At 48.0% G+C, this 13,171-nt stretch overlaps 1 protein-coding gene across 1 annotated transcript in view; it reads right to left on the reverse strand.

Annotated features, from left to right (window-relative positions):
* The window catches only part of GRTP1 (growth hormone regulated TBC protein 1), a 492,188-nt gene that overhangs the window by 82,631 nt on the left and 396,386 nt on the right, over window positions 1-13,171 (reverse strand). The window contains exon 7 of the mRNA XM_078658051.1: window positions 3,253-3,438. Coding sequence (XP_078514177.1) covers window positions 3,253-3,438 — 186 coding nt within the window. The remainder of the gene's footprint in view (window positions 1-3,252; window positions 3,439-13,171) is intronic.

Genomic DNA, 13,171 nt, shown 5'->3' on the forward strand with positions numbered 1-13,171 from the left:
GGTATGTGAAAGATACACCTTGCCCACCCCACTTCACCTCCCCCCACACACTCACACACTCTCACCCCACCTACCTGAGCATGGACGGGCAGTCAGCGTCGTCTCTCCAGAGGGCAATCCATCCCGGGCTGCCAGGCGAAGTGCGCCAAAAAGCAGACCTAGGTGGTCAAAACAGTTGCTTTTCCCGACCAGCACCAAAATCGAAAAAAAACAGCTGCCTCACGAAAAATCATTTTGAAAACAGAGACTGAAGTGTCTGCCTTGCGTGAGTGTTGGACGAGTTCTTCCGCTGTGGGTGGACGAAATCAAGAATCTGTCCAGAGGGGGTAGGGGGACGCGCAGCAAATCACGGGGACTCGGCATCTGCCGACAAACACAGACATCGCTGCCAGGCCAGGATGCGATTACACTGCTTATTTGCGCGGATGTTTACTTCAGGAGAGAGGTTAAAATGGAGCAGGGCTCCATTGTATAACAAGTTTGTAAAGTTATAAAAATAATAAGTTACATGAACTGTTGTGCGGTTAAGTGTAGTTATATGTAGCAGCACGATCTGAAAATACAGCAGTTTGAAGGAAGGCATATGGGACAAATTGTATTTGGGGTAAAATCAGCATTTTGCAATGGAAGGGGCAAGAGAGTCATTACTTCACAGGGGAGGGTTAGAGTTAATACATACTCGTAGGCAAACCAATGCCAGCAGGAGCCTATAGCAGGAGTTATAACCCTTGTATGAAATGTCAGCAGAGGGGAAAGAAGGATTATGGAGGTGGGGGGTGCAGCAATGGGAGTTTAGCGTCCCTGGGGGCTGACGCAGGAGAGGATATGGGAGGCTCCATTTCCAGGAGGGGGCCCTGGTGCCTGGAGCAGGGAGAGATGCTGCGAGGCTCTGCCTCCCCTCACTTCTTGGCTCAGCTGCTGCAGGAAGTGTGTGGGCTTAAAGTGACACTGCAGTGAATAGTGCCTGATCTGTTTGTCTGCAAAAACATTTTATATTATACTTGTTTATCATTGAGCTGATTAAACATAATAAACACCACAGTTTTTTACAGAGCGAACTTGACCTGACGGTATTGGGCCTCTTTACATGAGCAGCAGTTACATTACACCAAGGCAAATTAATTTTTGGGGTACAAGGAGAATCATATGATGTCAAGCAGACGCCGAGACTAGAACTTAGCTTGCCAGGTTTTAACGCATCACACCACATCCTTTCTTACATTTAAAAAGTAGAAACGCTGGGAAATATAGCAATTAGAACTCAGTGGGGTAATAGCGTGCTTTTCATTCATATATATTTACACTGCAGCAAACAATACGGGTGACAAAATGCAGCTTTTAGGAAAACATGTTGCCTTACTTTAATTTCTGAACCATCCAATACAATTGACCGCTTTTGGTTGTAATAAAGGAAGCTCGCACTTCAGGTGTTCCTACTATCCTGCCACAAGACCGAATAGGTGAAGCCCGCTAACACCGTAACAAGTCCAAACCAAAACACACTTGACAAACAAGAGGAAGGGCCCATCATCTCTCATGAAGAGGGAGAGAGAGTGTATCAGTTGTGCTGTACAACTTAAACAAAACACTTCCCCTGTTTCCTGAGCCTCTGCACAAACCCTGCTGCTTGAGCAGCAACAAGAACAGGCGCATAATGTAAATTGTGACAATTGTATCAAGAATTCTATAAATGCACAAACGTACAAAATTAATGTAAATGCACACTCACTGGCCTTGCTTGCCCTCCATCTCTTCTAGTGAGGCACAAATAATGGGAATAAAGCAAAACACTGCAATCAAGGCAAACCATGTGTGGCGTCATTGCAACAGCAATATTGAGAACAGGGCACTGACTTCGCTGTGGGATGCCCGTTCTGGCGGCTGTGTTAATAACCGAGGGACTGCTCCGTCCTGGTTTAGGGCCACCTCGCAGCATGTGATCGCATTTCTCATTCTTAGCATAACTGAAGATGAACGTGTCTTACAGCAAACTTCAGAACTACGCTGCTCAGCTGCGGCACCTCTGTCTCCCATGTTAACAAACGTTTGCAGCTCACAGGCACATCTCACATTCCCGGCGTGCAAGAGTGCGTGATGTTGTATTTTTTTAATTGAGCTGCAGTGCAGACGTATCCTGGCCGGACTGCTTGAACCTAGTCTGCCCCTGGCTGCAATCGTCCACAAAATAAATATAAGGGCTTTCTGAGCATGATCGTTAAGACTTGCCTGCTTCATGTTCTGGAGCGAATGTTAAAAGCGCTTACTGAACACTTGTACAAACGGCCGCCATTGTCCCGCCTGCACTTCGAAAGTGTAAGTGGGCATTGCGTGCTGATTGTAAGCGAAGCACGTCTTTGTGCCAATAAATTAAACAAGCGCACGTCTCCATGACCGCCACAAGCTGCGAGACAGCAGGAGGAGGCGGGAACAAAGGGAACAGGAACACAGCTAATGGAGGGGGGAGCGGGAACAGAAACTAACAAGTCAGGTCCCGGGCCGGCCAGCCAATCACAGCGCGGCCCGGGGAATGACGTCAGGGGGGTGTCCCGGGCCGGCAGCCAATCACAGCGCGGCCCGGGAATGACGTCACGGGGGTGTCCCGGGCCGGCAGCCAATCGCAGCGCGGCCCGGGACAAAGGGGCGGGGCTTAAAAAAAGCACCAGAAACGCCCCCGAATCGCGTTTTCGAGAGAAAGCGCGATTGACAGCCTCTGCCTCCCAATGGCTAGCCTCCATTTATGGAGCTAGCCAATTGGAAACAGAGGCTGTCCTAACCTCACTATTAAAAACAACAGATTTCGATCTGGGAGGGGCTTCGCCCCTCGCCAGGTTACGAAACCTAAAAAGGGTGTAACCAGGGAACATAATATAAGTCAATGGGACAAGAGACAGAACTGTGATACACACTTACAATAGAGGTAGCAGGAGTTAACACAACATGCGTGGTGAACATGCAGACATGGGGTTGTACTACATTTAGAAATATACATATTTTCAATATAAAATAATGGTGACCGGTAATCATGTGAGAACGCTGAATTAGGACTTTCATAATCATCCATGCCCTCTAGGAACTGCCTGATACCCGGTACTAGGACTTTTAGCTGGCAAGGGCAGTCCTTAATAGGCAACAGAAGCATGGCATTTCGGCGTCAAGCCAGAAGCAAAAGCACGTTACCTTAATAATATTTTTGATTATTAATAAACAAATCGGACCACACTCACATATCAATGAAATTGCAAATAAATTCACCTGCATGAACGTGTGACAATCCGTGACAAAAGATCCCTTCGTGATTTCTTTAAATTTTTCACAGACATCAGGAAAGTTTTTTGCCTCCAAGATGTAAGCCTGATGCCGTTTGATTAATGTTAAGGCCACTCGGAAGAGGAGTTTGGATCCCTCGAAGAACAAGCAGTCCCAGACTCGCAGCACTGTCTGTGGAAAATGAAACCGAGCACATTCAACACCATGGAATCATTGTAAATATTTTTTTACATTGTAAACACGCGTCAGCGAACTATATAATAGAGTATATTAGAGCATAGGAGTATCACAAGTAAAACATTACCAAAACACACATTTCTGAAAATTAAAGTCTAAAAAGTTTTGAGCGGATAAAAAAGGTACTCACTAGTAGTCTTGGGTCTTGTTGAACGGGCGTTAAGGCCATTATGCTCCAGAACATTAATCACAAAACAATTTAAAAAGTCAGGCCTGCGCACCTGCCCAAAAAGGAGGCTCGGGGACACTGCCCTCCGCCAGGCCCAGATTTCCAGATAGATCCCTGGTCACTATTCACCACAAAAAGGAGGCAAAGGCTATTTTCATAGGAGAGGAGTAGGTGGTTAGCCGTCTGACAATTGGAGCTTTGTGGCTACCAATGCATAAGTCACAACAGGGTGTGACTTGTATTTACTGGAACACTCAGTCTCCCTTCATCCTGTCTCACAGGAGAACTACAAAAGCGCCCCGACTGACAGAGGCAGAGAAGGAGGGCGTGGCCTAGCCGCCGACTGTAATGGCTGCACGAAGTTGAGGCTCCGCCCGAATCCCCGTCATCCAGGGGCGTAACACAGGCCCCCGCAGCCCACGTGGTGCGGGGGGGGGGGGGGGGGTGGGCCTTAGCTCCAAGGGGCCCCCTCGGCACTGCACTCTGGCCGGAGAACTCCTGATTGAGCCCGGAGGGGGCCCCCCTAAGTACCGTGCAGGGAAGCCCCTCACTTTTCGTTACGCCAGCCATAAACCGACCTAAACGCTGCCATTCAGGATAGCCAGTTAACTGCACATTCTGTCGCCATACCTGGGACCATCCTGATGTGAGGAGGGGCAGCATGGACACTGCGGATGGTGACCCAAGTTGTCTGGGGAGTTGGATGGGCCATTGGGCCCTCGCTCTAATCTGGCTTCACGGCGGTGACGCAAGAGACCTACGCTACTGTGGTCTCAGACTCAGAGGAACTGCATTGCGGTGCCTGGGTGTTCCGATAAAGCGACAATTTGCAGTGCCATGCAGTGTGACCCTCACCTCACCCCACCGGCCCGCAGATTGATTCCACCAACTGCGTAGGCCTGTGCTGCGGGAGTGACGCCAACGGGGGCCCTGCTGCTGCGGTGCCGGGATGGCGACCCACCTGAGGTTCTCGCAGCTGTAGAGAGAGGAGATGCAGAACCTGGCGCAAGAGTCAAGTGGGATATGCGCTGATGAACAACACCCAGAAACCAGTGAAGGCCGGCCCGAAGTCTTCCTGGAGGCCCAGAGGTGACAGGGGCCGTGTGTGAGCCTGGGAGCCACCCTTCGGGCCATGTTGGGCCGGACCGCTGCCTCCTGTTCGCCTTGCTTCCTCCCTGCACGCACTGCTCCTGCATCTGCTGACAACCTTCAACGGCACTGGGTGACATTTGAATATTACTGGGCCTGTGCTCCAGACCTTGCGATCCACACCTACTGCTGCGGAGGCCAGGGCCTAATCTTCAGCTGCGGACCAGCGCCTGGCCCCATCGGAAGCTCCTGCGGGGTCAGCTGCCTGCCCGATACATGGAGGGATGAAGGTCCCCATGTAACCTATGGGCTGGACGCTCTCACCCTTTGTTAGCTACCAATCCTGCAACACATTGGAGATCCCACCAGTCACCACTGACATGGCTGCATAAGCTCTGGCAAGGCATTTTATAATGAACATAGCTTGACCCACAGGAACCTACACCTCAGACCCAGTTGCTCAGCCCTGGCTGTCGGGCCACTCCTACCTGCTGGGACAGCCGAGAACTCTATCCCACCATAAACTACTTGCGTGTGACCATTGGTAGCTCTGCACCCCCTCCTGCCCCTACTTGTGAACTGCTCCAGGGCAGGTGGCTGTGGGCCTTTCCACTGAGAACTGGTAGGTACCTCATTACTCCTTGCAGAGGTTGCCTTCAACACCATTATAAGCACCACATTAGTCTTCTGCCTGTGCTCTTGATTGCTGCAGCATAACTAAGCACAGCGGAAACTACTAGCAGAGAGCTGTGAATAGTTGCTTGGACCGGATTTCCACTCCACGTCCTGCTACACACATGCTTTGGTTTGAGGATACCCAAACAGAGCTGATTAACCTTTGATAAGTGAAAGCCTCCTGGCGCTACACAGAATCAGGCGATGGCTGAGGGTGTGGTACATAAGATGCGGGGCATACCTCGCTGTCTGGCAATCATGAGGGAGCTTCGATTGGGCTTTCAAGCCATAGATGGCGATTCAACAGTTTAGATGAAAGATTAGATGAGCTGGGCGAGCATCTTGACTGTAATGAGCATAGGTTCGACACTCCTGAAGAGAGAGTGTCAATTCTGGCAGATGAAGTGGCCCAAACAGTAAAAAATTGGATAGTTTGGAAAGACTCAGGAAGACAGTAGCAATGATTTTGGAGGCAAGGAGTAGGCGGAATATTATCTGTATCTTAGAAATCCCAGAATCCACAAAAACTGGCCCCCTGGATCAGTTTGTCGAGGCAAAGACTCTATCACGCCAACCTTCATGGTTGAGAGGGTCCACCACTTACTTGGGCAATGCCCAAACCTGGGATGCCCACCGAGGTCACTGATTGCTCAATTGTTGAACTTAAAGAACAAGACACGGCCCTACGTCTGGCTAGAGAAAAAGGCCCATTGAACTGGCAGGGATAGGCCATCTCCTTGTTTCCAGACTTTACTGCGAGGCACACCGCAAGGATACTGGAGTCAAGGCTACGTTCCACAACTTGAATCTGTTTTACAATCCAACTGATGTGGACTTTTTGCTGACAATATTCCGAAGAATGATCCTCATAGCGGTGTGACTCCCTGGTGATGTCACCACCAGACATCCATTCCAGTGCTGATCTCTTTTCTACTAGTTGATGTCCTAGAGTTTGGCATGTTTATTACTGATTCATTGCAGGAACTGATGACACACAAACACTGAACCTTTACAAATTAATGGCTTGGTGCTCTTTGAGAAAGTGTTTTCCTGATAGAAAGAAGTGTTTAATTCTTTATCCTTTCCCACAAGGAACGGGGACCCGACGTGACACTACCACATCCCATGTGGTATACACATATATGTCAATTTGTTACCACCTAATGGTTAGAGGGATTATGTCTTTTGAAATTCTGGTGTGGTTGGGTTTTACTTGGCAAAGGTCTGCCAGGTATGGGAGGGGGAGGTGGGTGTGAAATATGAGGATTTGTTCGTATGTTTGAAGTTCCTGATTCACTGTTATGAGTTTGTACCGTATCACTTCACATACATTAATTTTTGCTATTACTACTCAATGTCACTACACACTAATGTCCACCCATTCGCAGACATCACCCTAATGACCTGGAACAAAGGGGTCTGAATGATTTGTGCAAGGGTAAACAAGTGCTCCAGTGTCTACAACGCTACAATGTCGATACTGTTTGCTTACGAGACACTCACCTGTCCCCCAGAACACCATCCATATTCGCATCTGTATGGGGGATGCATCGCTTCTTTTCTAGTTATAGGACTTAATCAAGGGAAGTGTATCCATACATAAACAATTGCCATTCTAGCTTTCCACGGTTTATACCGACATGGAGGGCAGGTATCTTTTAGTTGCTTCAGAGCTCCGTCCATCATCTCCTTGTGTTTGCTTTGTTCGCCCTAAGTTGGCAGGGTATGCCCAGACAGGGGTCCCTTGCTCGCTTTACCACTGGATTCAAGCTAGCCTGGCTGATGAAGGGTGTTACCCAAAAATCACGTTGGTATGAGAGGAAAGGCTTTAGGATGTCGTTTTCTTCGAACACACAACACAATTGAAATACCTATAATTGAACTGTATAAATATTTCAAAATAAATTAATGCGAAAGCACAAATGAAGCACTTTTTGTTTCTAATTCCAAATTGCGATGGAAGCAAATCAAGGCACTTTACTTTGTAAAGTGCAAATGATAAATATTCCTTAAAAGACATTATAGTTTGTGCGCTATATAGTTTTACCAGTAAAAGTGTATGCCTGTGTGCATTTAGTAGTAATTTCAATGGAAAATGTGCTGTCTGCAAATGACAGTGGCTACCGCACCAGGTTTTAGTGATATATTTGTAACAGTGTGCGCCTGAATAGAACAAAAGCCAGAATCTGTCATTGCGCGGGATCCTGATAGGGCTTCCCAGTAGAGCCTTCCATTCTTTTATCGGTGTATGGGCGACTCAAATCAGTTTCCCATTTGTCATGTAGCTGTGTGAGGGGAGGCGCTGCAAAGGTATGCAGCGAATCCGCTAGCCAGTGGATTAGATGTCTCCCACGCCCTAGAGCATGTAGGTATTACATAGTTATGTGAGTAGGTGGTTCATTTGTTATTTCCCCTCATCTTTGAATCAAAGTCCATATAAGTGAAGCATGTAGCAGAAACGGACCCGATGGGAGCCCATTTTTTTCAATCAAAACTGACATATGGTAAGAGAGAGCCATCCAAATAAAGGTAGCCCATAGTCTGAATCCCAGCTGCCTCCCAGTCCACGAGCTCTGCTCTAGTGGTGAAGCTATTACCATGCGGTGTACCCAATAGTGCCAGCTCTGGGGTGTATGGGAAAGTGTGGCATGTGACATATAAGCAACACTTATAACATCGGTAAGCTACCTGTATAAACAGAGGCATTGGCAATGGGGGGTCAGGCGCATGGATGAAAAACTTGAAATAAGGCAGCATAGCTCCAGGTCAGTAGTGGCATGGCCGTATCTGATAGGTGCAGTGTCACTAGCCGGCGTGTCACCCACTGTAGCTGCGCCACTAGGAAATAGTGCGCAAAATTGAGTACTGCAAGGCTATTGCGATTTGTTGGCAAACAGAGTTTTGACAGCGCAGCCCTGCAGTGGAATTTGTTCCAAATGAAGTCATGTATCACTCCCTCAAAAGACCTCAAAGGTTTGCAAAATAATATAATAGCCGGGAAAGCACCACCATTTTAAGGAGCGTCACACGACCCGTCACGGATAGTGGGAGTGACTTCCAGAAGACCATCTGGGTGCGCAGCGATGTGACAGAGCGGCCCAAGTTACATTCAAAAAGATCTAGTGGGGAATGATAGATCTTAATTCCCAAATATCTAAACACATTAGGCTGCCTGGTAAGTTGAGTTGAGTCCACTAGGATATTGGAGTCTGGCACAGCAGGGTCAAACAGGAATGAGCGCGATTTGCTCCGATTCACATGTGGGCCAGATATGGAAGCAAAGTGCTGGAGGATATTCACAACCACTGCAGGCTTAGCAGTAATGTCCCATAGATAGATAAGTAAATCATCTGCACATAAGGATACAGAGTGTGTGCCATCTACCAATGAAAGGCCCCAGTTTGTTCCACCAGCCCCCGGGAGGGTTGCCAAGGGCTTCATCGTCAGCGAGAAAAGTAGTGGCGACAGGGGGCATCCCTGCCTGGTGCAGGCTTGTCAAGTTCCTGTTTTTGCTCTAGTGAGAGTGTGGGTAGTGTCACAGTAGACATATAAGAGTGTTGTGGTGTAATGACATACCAGTTCCGTTTGAATGTCTCTCTGCAAATGCAAGAGAGTGCAGTTTGTTGATCCCAGTCCACTTACAGGGACACCTAGGCGATCTTGACAGATCAGCTTGGCTAGGAGGGATCCCACTTTGTCTGCTTCAGCATGGGTTTTGGCTGATTGAGCAGGGTAGTTATGGCAGCGTAGCCACTGCAACAGCACTGCTCGCTCAGCATGTCCCTCAGGATTATCTGCTACCGCCACTTCCAATCGTAATAGCCTCCGTTTCACTCGTATCAGGTCCTTATCAAGCAGTTTACGAATGTTCCCCATTAAGCCTAGGCATGCGCCCCGGAGTGTTACTTTGAATGCATCTCATTTTAGTGAGCGTGTGTTTTTTGTGCCATCTTTGTTATCAAAATACTCTGTGATTGCTGTGCTCACTGCTGCAAGGAACCTCCAGTGTAGTGGGTTGTAACCTCCAAATGAGAATTGGGGGGGCGTGTCGTGTTCCATGCCAGGAGCTTATGGTCTGAATGTGTACAGCCCAAGTAGTGGCGACAGGGGGCATCCCTGCCTGGTGCAGGCTTGTCAAGTTCCTGTTTTTGCTCTAGTGAGAGTGTGGGTAGTGTCACAGTAGACATATAAGAGTGTTGTGGTGTAATGACATACCAGTTCCGTTTGAATGTCTCTCTGCAAATGCAAGAGAGTGCAGTTTGTTGATCCCAGTCCACTTACAGGGACACCTAGGCGATCTTGACAGATCAGCTTGGCTAGGAGGGATCCCACTTTGTCTGCTTCAGCATGGGTTTTGGCTGATTGAGCAGGGTAGTTATGGCAGCGTAGCCACTGCAACAGCACTGCTCGCTCAGCATGTCCCTCAGGATTATCTGCTACCGCCACTTCCAATCGTAATAGCCTCCGTTTCACTCGTATCAGGTCCTTATCAAGCAGTTTACGAATGTTCCCCATTAAGCCTAGGCATGCGCCCCGGAGTGTTACTTTGAATGCATCTCATTTTAGTGAGCGTGTGTTTTTTGTGCCATCTTTGTTATCAAAATACTCTGTGATTGCTGTGCTCACTGCTGCAAGGAACCTCCAGTGTAGTGGGTTGTAACCTCCAAATGAGAATTGGGGGGGCGTGTCGTGTTCCATGCCAGGAGCTTATGGTCTGAATGTGTACAGCCCATGTAATAAGTGTGCATGACATGCTGTGCTACCTCCAATGTGCTCATCAATCTTTCTAGTCGCACATGTAGCATGTGCAGCGTAGAGTAAATGGAGTATATCTTAGCTGTAGCATTCTACAAGGCCCCAGTTATCTAACCTGCTTGCTAGAGCTCTGGCATTTGGTGAAGCTGCACTGTGTGGCGGGTAAACGATTGATCTAGGTGTACATCTAGTATGCCAATCAAGTCACTGGGTAATAGCTATGGTACCCCCACTACACCCTGAGAGTGTGTTAAGATATGATGAGTGATCTGTGTTTGGGGCATATTATTTGTCTACCATTCAGCTTGCCCAGCACAAGAGTGTATCTGCCCCAAGGATCCAGCTCAACATCTTGTATACAAGAAGGGCAGAATGCCATTGGGTGCCCGCCCAAACCAGGGTCTAAGAACTAAATGTCCACCAACAAGTATTTCAGTGTAGGGAAGATAGCAAGAAGCAAACAAGGACAGTTCACTGTGGACCCCTTTCAGTTATGGTGAAAATGGAACTGGTGCAAATACTTGTGTGGGATTTAGGTTCTGTATACTATGGTAAATGGAACCATTCCTCAAGTGAGGTGGGGATCCAAGCGCTGCAGGCAGCTCCTGTCCGTGTGCATCCCTGTAGATCATATGATGTCCTCTGGTGTCTGCGGGGTCACCTCCGGTGGAGGTATCGAATCTGTTTGGGAAGGCCACAACTCCACTGAGCTGTCCCCACTGGAAGACTGAAGCGAGTTTGCATCAGGGCTGCTGCGCTGTGTCCTTTTGGCAATTGCGGCTGTATGTTCCAGCACCTGACGGCGGTCAAGATAAACTGTTCCAGGTTCTAGAATTTTCGATGGCGATCAGCAGGGCATCAAATTTACTTTCCATAGCCGTCAACAGTGCCGGTCAGGGTCACTGATAGCAGTCTCCCTATCTCCAGGTGTGTGAGCTCACAGTGCCTTCAACAGCAGTGACCCCCCCCCAATAGGTATGTGGCTAATCAGAGCAGAGGACAGGGCGAACACCTCCACAGCTAATGACCCAGTTCCAACCTAGACAGTCCAAAGCAGATTGCTTGCACCTCCCATAGTGCAATCTTTACTAAATGCTGGTATGTCTCTGGTAAACTCAGAGGCATGTCAGTTATCATGTGCACCTTACAAGTGCGCTAGATTATTATTTTCCACAGTTCAAAATTATAGTCCGTTAAGTCAAACTCAAGAGGACTCATCCTTACATATTTCAAGGTTTTCTTATATGCAAATGAAAAAAATAGGAGGTACAATAAAATATATTAACTGCCTAGGATTACACAATTTGGTCAAGTAGTAGTTTTATTTCAGGTTTTCTGGTCTCACATTCCATAATTCAGCAATTAGATTACATTCAGCCTTTCTCACTCCTGTTTGAAATCAATCTTATGCTTTGTCTTCCATTCTTAGTGCATGAGGTTAGAGTGTGGGTAGCAGGCAGAAGCCACAAGAAAGCTCAGTTCATTTTGGACTCAAGGGTTCAAAATGACATCAATTGAACCAGAGCCTAGCATTTGGCCTAAGCCTTCAGTGGATGTTAGAAATTGGGTTACTGGTTGAGAGGGGTGAAACCTTATTCGAACAGGAATCACAATCTCTGCCAGGGTGAAACACAAGCAAAACCCAAATTATCCTGTGCTTAACTCCCTGGTAGCTTTGCACAAAAGCAGTTAGGCTTAACTTAGAGGCAATGTGTAAAGTATTTATGCAGCACTTCAAATAGGAATAAAGTAAAAACTCAACACATGAAAAATCCCACACCAATTTAGAACAATAGAGCATAATTAGATTAATTATTAGAGACCAAAATAGCAAAAATCCGATCAGTAGAACCAGAGATACACAATTTTAAACGTTTTAGTAAGTGTCAACTATCTGTTCGAGCCGAACTGGGGCAAAGTCACAAGTTGAGGCCAACCAAAATGGCGCGGTGAGCAGATACAGGGACCAAGTTAGATCCGCTGAACAAGAGTACCTTAAATCTTGGTTGCAGAGCGTTGCGAGATCCCACGTCCAGGATGCGTTGTGCAGTGGTGGTTCTGAGAAGCTGTAATACTAAGTCCTGCTTCATCATAGAGGATGCCGTCGATGAAGGGTTTGCGATGTGTAGTCCTGCATCGAAGATGCGACATGCACACGCTATTTCTGAAGACGTTGCGGGGCTTACAATACGGGTTCCTGTGTTGTCTTTGAGGATGCTGTCGACAAGAAGCTTACGATGCAATGCGAAGGCCTGCCTCGAGGGTGCGTTGCACATTGGTGGTCCCAATGAGGCTGCGATGGAAAGTCTTGCATTAGGGATTTGTTGCTCAGCGGAGATTCAAAGGAGACTGCGGGCTGAGATGATAAGTCCTGTGTCAGGGATACATCGCGCAGCGGCGGTTCGACAGAGGAGCTGCGAGGAGAGACATTGTGCGGCTTCAGTTCTGCCACAGGACCATAGCATGGAGGACAAATCACCTTCTGACCCACTTCCAAGGGTTTGGGACTGGGGTGCCCCCTCTTGGGGGGTTGGACTCACAATAGACATAGTCCAGGTGATGGCTTATAGGTGCTTGGAGCCTTTTCTGTCACCGAGGCTTTTGATCAGGAGGTCAGCCAACTGGCCGTTGGCGTCATCTGTTAATCCTGGGCTAAAAGTGCAAGTCCAGTTCTTCACTCATGTAGCAGGCAAGCAGGACAACAGAGTAGCAGTCCTTCTGGCAGAACAGCACAGCAGTCCTTCTGTGTCTTTCACAGGTCAAGGGTGTACTGAAGAGTTTGATTTGAGGGTTGATTATTTATACCTGGTGCCCACTGTGAAGTAGGAGAAGGTTCTGGAGGTTTCCACCCGTAGAGGTGCTTGAAATGTCCTGCATCCCTGCCCCACATTGTCTGGAGTGACAATAGACTAGTGTCAAAACCTTTGCGAGTGTGCTCAGGCAGAGCATTTGTGATGTGAAAGTGTGGTAGGTGACACC

The sequence above is a fragment of the Lissotriton helveticus genome, chromosome 8 (genome assembly GCF_964261635.1).
Source record: "Lissotriton helveticus chromosome 8, aLisHel1.1, whole genome shotgun sequence".
NCBI classification, from domain to species: domain Eukaryota; kingdom Metazoa; phylum Chordata; class Amphibia; order Caudata; family Salamandridae; genus Lissotriton; species Lissotriton helveticus.